Genomic DNA, 13,028 nt, shown 5'->3' with positions numbered 1-13,028 from the left:
CCGTATCGTATTGAGAGATACCATCTACGAGACTTTCGAGGTGGGGATCGTCCTGAAGGTGCTAAAGAGCTTTTCAATTATAGACATTCCTCTCTTCATAATGTAATTGAAATATGTTTTGGCATTTTAAAGGCACGATTTCCAGTCTTAAAAATGATGCCCCGTTATAAACCATGTTGACAAGGGAATGTGGTGACAGTCTGATGCACAATTCATAACTTCATTCGAATGGCAACAAGAAATGATCGCTTGTTTACTTAATTCAATATTGATAACCTTACTGTTGAAGGCGAAGGTGGGTATAATTCGGGTGAGCTATCGCACACTGTTGACTTAACTGATTAAGTCACTGAAGCTATGGCAACTTATAGGGATCAAATCGCAGGATTGATGTTGGCAAATAATAGGCATCATTGATGCCATGTTATTTTTTTCTTTTGGATGAAATTGATTCCCTGGCATTGATGCCATGTAGTAAACTTTTTAGTTATTGATTATCTTTTATAACACTTGATAATTGTTATAGTTTCAACCTTACTTATATGATAAAGTTTTAGGCTTGAATGTTATATACAAAACAATTGATTTATAATTTCTTTAGGTGTAAGGATTTTAAATACTTTGGAGCTAACGTGTTTTTGAATTAGAATAAATATAATTTTAAAAAAAAAATAACCAAAGAAAACAAAATTCAACTTTTTCAAAAACAACTACCAAACAAATTTCCTGAATTTTGTTTTTGAAAAATGTTTTTTTCAAAACAATTAACCAAAGATGTTTTTCATTTTGAAAACAGAAAAATTTTGTTTTTTTCTTTTTCCCTTGAAAACAAGAAAACAAAAATAGAAAACAAAACTAGTTACCAAACATGCCCTTAGACTTTTGGTTTTGGATACCAATGACAAAAGAAGAAAGAAAATGCCTAAGAAGGAAAAAGAAAGAAAACGTAGAAGAATAGAGAAGAAAGAATTATCAGCTAAGTTTCAATTTAAGTTTTTATCCAAAATTTTTAAATTTTCATCAATTTTGGATTGAATTTTTGCATAACTTTTTAAACACACAATTGTTATTGAGTTGTCACAAAGGGTTTTTATTTTTTATTTTTTTAATATTCTTTTTCAACTCACAATCTCTCTCTCTTCAGCTCTTCTCTCTCTCATAGTTTCACCCTAAAGCAACTGATCTCTCACTTCTCATCTTCATTATCTCATGGCAAAGTTAATTAGTCATTGAAGGCCCGTAAACGTTGCTATGCCTTATATGGAACCCAATGGGCTTTCACTCCCTTGGACACTTGAGGTGAGAAAACCAATTGACTTTCTCAGTCCTATGCCGTAGCCACACAGCCGACACCCACCAAGGCCCAAACAGAAGACACTCAATTAAAACCTCCCAGAGTCCACTACCACCACCACACCATTAGTTGCACAGAAAGTCCAACCACACAAAGCCACAGATACAGCCACACCCACCAAGGCCTCTCTACAGAACGCAATCAGGGGAACAAGATTGGACTCTTGTGTTTGTCACTGATTGTGGGTATTAACTCAAATCTTCCAAATCGGTTGGGTTCTTGGTCATGTTTTGGGTTTTTATTCCAAGCAATAGCATTGTAATTTTTTTCGAGGGTGTGAACGGCGGATTTGATTGAAGCAATTGGGCAAAAGTGCTTGATTTTTAATTTTCTATGGGTCTGAGTTTAACGCAAGTCTAACTTATAATCTCTTGGGAGCTTTTTCGACTTTTCGTCAAACACCTGGTGTGCAAAAGCAAAGACCGAAGGCCAACCATGCCAAGTAGAAAGAAAGCTTCAAAAAACGATATTGAAATCTCAAAAGCAAGCTTCTTTCCTCCTCAAGAGCAAGAGTACGTGAGCTTTTCTCTTATGGGTTTACTTTTTCCTTTTTTTTTGGGTTGTCAACAATATTAGTATTTTTGTTTTGAATGAATTTTATGACTCTTTGTTGGGGTTGATATATATAGTTGCTACGAAGGGGAACGTCTCGCTTGTCTACTCAAATCTATGCATAGGTGAAACTTCAATCCGTTATCGATTATTTTTTGTTGGTGGTGTTTGATTTGACTTGTTAATGGAATTATATTCTCATGCTGATGCTGCAATATACACTTTCTTGATTTTGTTGCATTCTAAAAGTTGCCAATTGGGTTTGACTCTTAATGCTGTTCTGACTAGTTAGGCTGTGCAAAATGTATGTGAGTTATGGCTGACTAACTTATTGGACTTGTCACTTTGTCATTGAGTTGTGAATTTTTAATAATTTGATTGTAATGTTGAACAGGGAGATAGAGTCAGCGAGACTCTTGGATGGAAACTCCTTGCCTGAAAAAATATGGTTAAAGGTTTTCTTTCTTTTATGTTTTCGATTTGGTGTTTCTTGATTTGATGATTGTTTTAAATTGAAGAAATCTTATGCATGTCGGTTTCTCTCTTTTTAGCAACAATTCTCTATTGGGGTCAATGATGTCACTCGCGTCCTTGAACGCATGGCGCCAAGTGCTCAAGTGGGAAGCTCTCCTCAACGGCCCTCTTCAATCAGGAACAATTGTAAAGCGCCTTTAGTTCAGCTTCAAGTAAGTCGCCTCATTGTTATGTTGTATTTTTCTGTGAGATAATTTGTTCAATTGAACTGAGAAACCTGCTGTTATAACAACTTATTCTCACTCACACGCTCATTACATAAATCTCATATTTTACTATTTCATTTGCCAATGCATGTTTCTGTTCCATAGTTGACAAAAGAATTTGATGGAGCACTAAGTTATCCTAGATCTTTCTAATGTTCTCAACTCCAGTTTCAAGTCATTAGATTTTATGAGTCCATGGATGGCAGATTTGGTAGTGTGGACTCCAGATTACTGTGACTGAACAATATGTTCCATATCAAATTAGGTGGCAGTCAAAATTGCTCTTGTTTGATATACTGTCCGCTGAAGTGAATGTAATTCTCTTATGGAGTGTTTGTACAATGATCCTGCAAATACTATTATGTGAGTAGATATTCAAGTATTGTCGTGTGAGTAGATATTCAAGTATTGTCCTTTTTCTTTGCTAAGGTATTCAATTCTTGTCTTGTTTAACATTTAATATGTAGTGTGCAATCACAGTGTACAATGTTCTAACTAAGGCACATTGTTGGTCGAAACTTATTTCCAAAGTCGTCATTACTAAATTAATTTTCCTGCAGATTTTTTGATAATTAGCTTTCGACAAGAACTTAGTAATGGATAATTGTTGTTTCACACTTGCAAATGTGAAATGTTTCACACAATGTCCACATTCTCACACCAAATATCTAAATTTTACACATGATTTGAAAGAATGTGGATATGATGTTAAAGACTGTGGACACAGTTGGATGTGAAACAATCAAAGCCCCTTAGTAATAAGGTAGTAAGGTTGCCAAACAAGTTCATGGATATATGTGATTATAACAAGAGAAAAAGGTTAAAAATGGACAAGTGAACAATAGTCATTTTCAACTTATTGGTGGCTGAATCTTGATACATATATTATTAGGATTTATAACCATTTTTATCCTCTTCTTAGTTCACCAAACACAGCACTTTCTTTTTTTTTTTTTGGGTCCAAAAAGCACAATATTTCTCTTTTTGAGTTTGTAGGCTGTCCTGTTAGCTTCTGATTGCAACCCCCGGTGGCTGACAAAGCATCTGCCAAGCTTGGCCTCATCAAGGAGTGTTCCACTTATCTTTGTCAAAGATATGAAAGGAGGTTCTTTAAGGTTAGGTGAACTTGTTAAGCTCAAAACTGCAATCGCTATTGGAGTAAAGGTATGGATGTCACTAGATAGAGGATATATATATTTTCTTTTCTTATTACATACCTTATTCTTATCAAAATTATATACTTTGCTTATCTCTCATTAAATACAGGCTAAAGGAAATGCCATTAATCAAATTTTTGAGAAAATTTTTCATGGTGATGAAGTAAGACAGACAGATAGACATGATTCAACTAATATGAAGATTGAAGCCATGGCAGAAAGAGAGTTGTTAGTCAAGAATTAGCTATTTCAAACAAACTGGCCCATTTTCATGGCAGTACAAACCTATAGCTTGAATTTTTTCCTTTGAAAATGCCAAAGAATCTTCACAATGATGAGTGTCTTCACACCTCAAGGACTTCAAGACCTTTGAAGATTTTTTTTACTAGTTTTTGTGTTGTAATTATCTTTTGATTAGGTCTTAGGGATGTAATTAAAGTTCTGGCATATCACTAGATATTCAACAAATGCCTTACAAGCTTAAAAGATACATGGATGTCGTTGTTCGAGTTTAGATATAGATCCACCAATGAGACAACAATGTGAGTTCAAAATTTTCAGACACGCAATTTGGCAAGCGTTTTTGTGAGGTGTTTATGTATGGAATGTTTATCTCCATGATATTGTGCCTTAATACTCTCTCTCTATCTCTGGTAGCAAGGTAGGAAGATGGTTAAAATACCACATAAATGAGTATTTTGTTGTATTAAGCCCTGGACTTTGACTATAAATCAAGGTTTTTAGATTCGGACCTTTCATTGAACCGTAAAAATGAAAGGTTCAAGGTTTTTAAGGTCGAACCAGGATGGAACCGTGATGACGTCATAATTAATTTAATAATTATTTTAAATATATATAAAAACATTAAATTAATAAAAAAATATAAAAATGAACTAAAATGGTCTAATTCATTTAGAGATCTATCTTTCAAATATTTTTTATATCATAACTTTCAAGACAAATAAGAAATGTCAAATCCTTAGCAAAGATAAATATGAATTACTCAATCAATACATAAAAGTACAAAGTAAAAATGCATAAACAAGCCTCCAAGTTATAGTACACAACTACACATTGTTTCTTACAAAAATAAATAAAACTTATTTCTAAAAAACAATAATAAAACTTCAAACTCCAAGTTACACACTATGTCTTACAAAAAGACAAAAATTATCTCCAAAATACAAAATAGAATTTCAAAGTTATGATCATAAATCATCAATGTCATGAAAGTTAACATGCTCATCATCATTCCCTGGAAATCCAGGAAAAGGGTCAATAGGTTGTCCAAATGTTCCCAAATCAATTCCTTCAACCTTACTGCTATCATCTACACACAAGTTTGAACAAAATAAAAAGAAAAATCATTATAATGTTTACACAAGTTTGAACAAAAGAAAAGAAAAATCACTATAGGTTATCAAATTGTTTACATCTAAACTAACCTTTAGTATTAAAAGAAGGCTTTGCGCTTGTTGGATATGCACCCTCTTTGTAAATTGCATTATCCAAATCTTCATAATTAAGATATGAGTCTTCCTCTTCCACAAATACCCAAAAATCAATTTTGTCGATACTTGCATAATCAATGGGGTCAAAATTAAACTTTTTGTTGTAAAGCCTGCATTATAAAATGTCATGCTCATTATTGTAATTTGAACATAATTAGTAACTAACAATTACATTATATAAATGACTTTTTAAAAATTAATATAATGACAAGATATAGCATGTAGTTACCTATGTCTCAATTGCAAGTTATGATAAACAAACACAAAATCATTGAGTCTTTGATGCTCCAACCTATTTCTCCTCTTAGAATGTATATGTTCAAATAAACTCCAACAACGCTCACATCCAGAAGAGGCAGAAGTTTGGCTAAGGATTTTAATTGCCAATTTTTGCAAGTTTGGAGCATCAGCACCCCACAACTTCCACCATTCATCTGATTTTCATAACACAACATAATCTAATATTAATCAACATAAACAAACTAACTTTCAATTGAATAATCACTTTAGTTATTCTAACTATAGTGACAAAACTAACTTTCAACATGAACAAAAAAACTAAGATTTGTTTATAGTATTAAAGTAAACTAATTACTTCTCACCTAGATGAGTGGTTGTGCTTGTCAATGCAAGATCTCTATCAAAGCTCCAATATGGTCTCGAAAACATTGGGTTTCCTTAATTACCTTTTCTTGGTCACCATTATATTTTTTCTCAATGTAGTAAAAAACAGCCATATTTATTGCTGGTTTTTGACAAAAATTCTTCTCATCATATTGAAAAGTGGGATTTAACCAATATGCAGCAACATGAAGATCTTTATGCAAATGTTTGTCCCAACGGTTTTTTGTAATTGAGGTGTATGGCCTGTACAAGTGCTTCCTCATTCGGAAGATCTTGTTGATTCCTAACCGTGCTCTATACATGCCCTCATACACATATCCTATTGCAGGCCTTTGATCAAAATCAACAATCTGTAACAAACGAATGAGTGGCGATGAAATCTTGACAATAACATTAATATCATCCCAAAAAGATAGAAACTACTTCTTTTGCCTTTAACTTTCTTGCCAATCTATTGTCCACAAAGAACTTGCTAGTCATTAAGGCCTGCAAGTCATGTTTATGCACATGAATGCTTCCAAATGCAAGGAAAGTAGTAGCAAATCTTGTTGCTCTCGGACGTACAATTTATGTCTAACCAAGTCTATTCCTCAACCAAGCAATCAAAGCCACATGATTATAAATAAAAACTGTAATTTTGGATGCACGTTCTTTGAGTCTATCCACGCGAGGCATGTCTCCCATATCCTGCAACACAAGATTCAGGCAATGTGCTGCACAAGAAGACCAACTAATAGTTTTATACTTTTCACACAAGAATTTACCAACCAATACATAATTGGAAGCATGAACTCATGTAACTACTTCATCAAACAATTTAAACCAGTTTTTGGAACTCTTCACAATCTCTAAGGCATCAACTGATTTTACAAATACCATTCCCCTAGGACAATAAACAAGGAAATTAATCAATGACCTATGTTTAGTATCTGTCCAACCATCAGCCATAAGTGTACATCCAACTTCTGCCTAATGCCTACGTTGTGAGTCAACTAACAACTAAACCTATTTCTTTTGATCCCTCAACAAAGGGACCTATACAGCATGATAAGATGGACCTTTGTAACTAGGACCAACAGCAGCTACGACATCAATTATCCTTTGGTAGTACACTGAATTCACTGCATTAAAAGGAATGCAAGTGTCATACATCCACCTTGCAATAGACATATCAGCTTGCCTCACCTTTTCTTTGCTTTGGAACACACTTTTAAGACCAAGTTGAGCTCCTAGAGTAGTTCTTCGAGCAAAGTAATTATCCACTAGCTTTGTACCCTTTCTTTTACCTAAAATAGGTTTTTTAGGCAACTCACTACTAAATACTTCTTGAACATGTTCATCTTCTTGCATATCACTATTTGTGGAAGGCACACTAAACATTTCTTCTTGACGTTGTTTCTCAGCTTTTTTCTTCAACTCAAACTCCTTCAAATATTCCAACATTTGGTATCTCACATCATGAGAAACCTTTTTACACGATCCAATATCACATTTTATCCCTGCAAGGTGTCGTTTCATCCTATTAATACCCCTACCTTTATATGTTTGCCTACAATACACACATGTAAAAGTATTCTGTCCCTTCTCATCCACCCCTAGGCTAAAATGTTCCTAAGCCAGATCAACCTTTTCCCTTATTCTTGAGCTAGACTCCACTACATTGGAATCAACTTCATGTGATGGAGTAGACCCAGTCTTTGTTTCCATTTTAATCTAAAAGACTAAACAACCAATCAAACACACATAGACCCATCAATTTTTGAAATACAAATAGTCAAAGGATCACAACTTCATACACAGAGTCAAATTAACAAACTAATATACATAGAGTCATAGAGTCAAAGAATCACAAATTCACAACTTCATACAATTTCTGAAATAGTGAAATTCACCAATTTTTTAAAACATACCCATCACAACTTTCACAAGTTAAAGATTGATGTTCATAGATTATAAACACATACTTATCAAACAAAAATTATAAAATATAAACACACATTGAAGCACAAATTTAATAGATGACATGTTGCTTGATAACTTGAGAAAAATTGGCCAAAAAATATAAATTGACATAAAAGAAAGAAGAATTAAAAAGGATAAAGTACCTTGCAATCTGGGTAAGGATGTGATGGAGTAAGAGTGACGGCGATGAGGGAGAGAGGCAGAGATGTATTGAGAGTGAGAGAGAGGCAGAGAATGAGTTATGATTTGGGCTGAGCTGTGACGATGACGAGGGAAAGAGGTAGAGATGTAATGAGAGTGAGAGAGAGGTAGAAAGTGATTGAGAGAGTGAGCTACGATCTAGGCTAAGCTGCGACGACGATGAGGCAAAGAGGCAGAGATGAGAGATGTAATTAAGAGAGTGAGGGAGAGGTAGAAAGCTCAGAGAGTGATTGAGAGAGTGAGACAAGGGTTTCAGGGTTTCTAACTTTCTATTTTGTTTAATGTGTATGCTCCAAACGATGACGTATAGGGAAAAAAAAAAAAACAGAGAAGAGATGAACGATGCTGTTTTAAGGCTTGAAACACAACAACCGTTTGAACCGTATGAACTGTCACGGTTCATAGAACCGGGTGGTCAGACTGCGGTCCATACGGATCCATACTTTTTTTGCATGGAACGGTTCTTCACCTTAAACGGACCGTAGAAATGGCCGGTTCGAGGTTTTCTTATTCTGACCATACTGTCCAGTCCAGGTTTGAAAACCATATTATAAATGGCACAAAAACCCAAAATAGAAAGAATTTCATTCGGGTGCCCTTAGGATATTTTGGATGGCAGTTAGCATATGGATATCTCATCTTCTTTTTCTAAGGGGACGAGCTTCCCCATCAAATATTGCTTGGCTCTTACAATTTAGCAATGCGAGCAAGTTTCTTTGCTCATTTGTATGATGTTAATGATGCCTAATGTACACGGCTCCTTAAAAACTGCTCCATCAAAGTTTATTTTGTATAATCTGTCCATATATGTTTGTTACCGTTTGATGTTTTGGTCTTTATAATCCTTGATGCATGGATTTTCATTCTTACAACATGTGATCTCACACAAGTAATACCTACAAATTGTGAAAGGAATGATACATATATATATCCAATATATAAAATAATTATTGACACAGAACATCATAGGAGCTTCCTTACACCTTTATAATGTTACCTACTATTTAATTTCTATCTCAAATATAGTAATAAAAAAAAATGATAAAATATATGGTTGGTCTCAAAATTTTAGAATAAAGCTGTCACGACCCAAATCCATGGAATATGAATTTAGATACATGACTAACTTGTTGAAAATATATAACTTACTAAACATAATTAATCCAAAATAAATTAAAACTCCAAAGAAACAATACTCTTAAAAACCTCTTACAAAAATCCAAACTCCACAAATTTAGAATAATCTCCAAAATACAGTGAAATCTAAAGCGGAATAAAAAAAAATAACTAATAATCTTTTAAAACTTCAAGTATTATTGACTTCGCCTAAAACTCCCACGCTCTACCTTGCACCTTACGAAGCAATCCAAAGGTTCTGTTCCCCAACTAAACTTTAATTTGAAAATTGTAATTGATGGGGTGAGCCACACATCTAATAAGTAATTATATAGAATACACAATGGAATAGAGTCAAGCAAAGCACGAGTATTTTGACTTTTCACAAACTCATTCAATGGTATCAAAATAATTATTCCAAAACATATAATGAATCACTTAATACGTATGTAGTCGCATCTTAAAGTCATTTGAAATCATATACATATAATTGATCAGAGCACAGTGTCACATATACACATCACATATTCTCACATACAATCCTGTGAGTGGATACCAACATCTAACCCCTGCTGGTGAGGGATCAACACATAATCTCACATACAATCCTGTGAGCGGATTTACACATATATCTGATCAATTCTAAAAACACTTATTTTGAGTCACATATTACAAAGCAAAGATTATACAAAATATAATAATTTACTTGATATTAACAATTTCTTTTCAAATACAAAGGCATATCAAAGATCACAATATCGAATAGAACATAAATCAAAGGATGCTTGACTCTCTTGGGGAACGAATAGAGACTGGGGAGTTTATGTAAATATATTACAATTCTTGAGTAAATCTGAAAATTAAATTTGCTAAAAGAAACATTTTAAATACCATTTGGAGAATAAGAATATGACCTTGAAATCACTTGGTTTTAACAAATATAAAGAACAATGACCTTTTTAGAAAACTTACATTGAAACTCAATTATTTACGAAAAATAGTTTAGTTTAGAAATCATCTTTTAAATGAAGTTTGGACATTAAAAACTTATTTAAAATTCGAAGTATCTCTTTAAAACATTATTTAATGGTCGAAATTTCTCTTTCAATGATACAAAAATACTTTTGACAAACTTTAGAAAATATAAGTTTGACATACAAAACTTTTGAAAACTTTTAACTTCTATGAACCTAATGGACAAAACTTGTGCATATTATGCATAATTACTTATAGCAATTGAATCACTCTGAAAATCCAGCCAAAACAACCTCCAAAAAGCCTCAAAACACTCTTAAATAGGACCTATAATCAATCATAGAAATTACTAAATATCCTCCACAAAATATAAAACTTATCAAATTATACAAACTAACTCACTAGGAAAATACTTTGCTGAACTAATAACACTTTTAACATTAAATTAAAGTTTCTTTACAAAAGAATATGTTTCCTTGAATTTATCAAAACTCCAGGGCAGCAGCTAATACTTTAGGATTTAAGTTAATATACATAACCCCAAAAACATTAAAGCCACCTAATATGTATACAACCACAATGGAAAAGGTGAAAGCCTCATGACTGAAGATTTGATCCGTGACTCGTTCATGGATATACACGGTGGCCAATTCTAGAATATAGTATATATATATATAAAAACCAATGAAGACGTAAAGCTATATAAATGGATTGAGTTTCGTAATCCGTGGCTTTGTTCTAAAATACTCACAGTGGCTACCTACGATTTAATATACATATAACCGAAAGGAGATGTAAAGCCATATACATAACCTTTGTCAATTCACGGCTTCTACTAGAATGCACACAGTGGGCAACATGGGGTTTAATACATATTAACCCTATTGAAAACGTGAAAGTCCTATATATGTATTAAGATTGTAATCCATGATAAAATTATAAACCTTTGATTCTTTGATTCTAACAATTGAAAAAATCATACTTGGAATCCTTTGGTTGCCTCTTTAATTAACTCCAAGGAAAAAACACACCTTCTAGCCTCCTTAGTGATGAAACCCTAGTCTCTTTAGTGATGAAACCCTTCTTATCCCAAAACCCTAATTATCTTTTCCTCCAACCTATATTTTAACACATCAGAAATGTGAGCTTGGTGGGGTAGTGGGCTGGAGTTTAAAATTCACTTGAGCTTATCTCTTTAGTCTCCAAGAAGCCCATAAAACATCTTCATCTTTTATTTATTAGTTTAATTGCCGTACTAAATTGTATGCACTAAAACTTTGATTTTTCTCGCCTATTTGTAACACCACAAAATTGTTTACTTCCATCTTACTGTGCACACACATATAGGACATCGACTATATATTAAAATGGTAAGGTACAATGATAATCATAAAAACAAAATTGGGGTATTACAAAAGCAATTTTAATTCTTGAAGTTTAAAATGTTCACTTTTGGTCCTTTAGGTGACATGGCCAAGAAATTATCTTTTTACTAGACAAATTAGGAACTAAAAGCGACCATATAATATAAGTTTGCTAAGGTCTAAAAGACCTCTTTTTTTACCAGGAATAGTTAGGGTTTCATGTGCAAGGCACGTGCTATCCCTTGAGTGAGAAAATTTAAGTTAGAGGTTTTTTTTTTTTTTTTAATAGTATCAAATCATGTATTTGAATTTAGAATAGTTATTTAACATATGGCTATATATTTGGTATCAAATGATATCATGTCAGTGGTATCAAAATCCAATAAGTGTGAGACATGTCAGTAAAAAATAACTAACCCACTAACAATTGAAAGATATGTGTTAGTGGGTAGTTATTTTTGCATACATGTCTCTCATTTATTGGATTTTGATACAGATGATGTGATATCATCTAATACAAAATATTTTTTCATTTCTTAGAACCTATTTTCTAAAGACAATATTTACTAACCAAAAAAAAAAAAAAAAAAAATCTACTAAGAATAATAATAAATTTCGTCATCTTCCAACAATTAACAACTAAGTTTTGATAAAATATTGTCATAGTATTTAAATTTTCGCAATAAATGATAACATATGCTACAATTGAAATTCTTCATCAAATTAAATACCTACAACCATTTGCAATGAATATTTTGTTATTTATATTTCATTTTTTATCATTTTATTTTATGAGCCTAACTACGATGCTTAACTTAATTTTTAATGAACACATTTTTAAGAAAGAAAACAAATAAAAAAAGAACAAAATAACAAAAGACATATGTCATTGAAGTTTTTATTAGAAAATTATAAATCTAGAAGATTTAAACCACTAATAAATTAGTGTTCTCTAGGAGACAAATAGAATACTATACATCACCATTTTTACTTCTAAGTATGACTAACACATAAGACTCAAAATACATGAAGAAAAATTTTGGGACATTCAATTTTAGTGAGGCATTTTAGATATTGCACAATAAAATATTCTAGGAATCATAAAATTTTTTTAGGGTTTAATTAAGAAAGTAACAGCAGGGACTATATACTTGTCTACAAAAATATAAAGGAGGAAATTATTCAAATTTAAATTTGGGGGGATGAAACTACCTCAAACATAAAGGGGGAAAGTATTTTTTTTCCATAATTCTTTTTTGTTACTAAAACTATGTGTTTTTTACTTTAAACAATGTGTTAAAAAAAAAAAAAAAAAAGACTCAGCCCAAGAAAACTGTTCTTAAAACTATGAATTTTGGCTTAACAAATTGGCTAAAAAAAAAAAGTCAAGAATATAATAAATGCCACGATATTTTCTCAATACCTTTATTTTAGCTATGGTGGACCTTGGTATGATATTTTATAATTTTATT

The 13,028-nt window shown here is 32.5% G+C and overlaps 1 protein-coding gene across 2 annotated transcripts; it reads left to right on the top strand.

Moving 5' to 3' along the window:
- The first annotated feature begins 1,290 nt into the window (after window positions 1-1,290).
- Window positions 1,291-4,450, top strand: LOC115988638 (60S ribosomal protein L7a). Of its 2 annotated transcripts, XM_031112219.1 has the most exons (6): window positions 1,291-1,866; window positions 1,984-2,031; window positions 2,301-2,361; window positions 2,458-2,592; window positions 3,643-3,810; window positions 3,913-4,450. In XM_031112219.1, the coding sequence occupies exons 1-6, from the start codon at window positions 1,790-1,792 to the stop codon at window positions 4,045-4,047; spliced, it is 624 nt and encodes a 207-aa protein (XP_030968079.1). In that variant the 5' UTR covers window positions 1,291-1,789; the 3' UTR covers window positions 4,048-4,450. The 2 variants fall into 2 exon arrangements, with proteins under 2 accessions (XP_030968079.1, XP_030968080.1); XM_031112220.1 differs by lacking the exons at window positions 1,291-1,866; window positions 1,984-2,031 and adding an exon at window positions 2,058-2,210.
- Window positions 4,451-13,028: the final 8,578 nt, after the last annotated feature.

This window comes from Quercus lobata, chromosome 5 (genome assembly GCF_001633185.2).
Source record: "Quercus lobata isolate SW786 chromosome 5, ValleyOak3.0 Primary Assembly, whole genome shotgun sequence".
In the NCBI taxonomy this organism is placed as follows: Eukaryota; Viridiplantae; Streptophyta; class Magnoliopsida; order Fagales; family Fagaceae; genus Quercus; species Quercus lobata.
The sequence above is the reverse complement of the archived record's forward strand: the minus strand, read 5'-3'. Positions and strand labels throughout refer to the sequence as shown.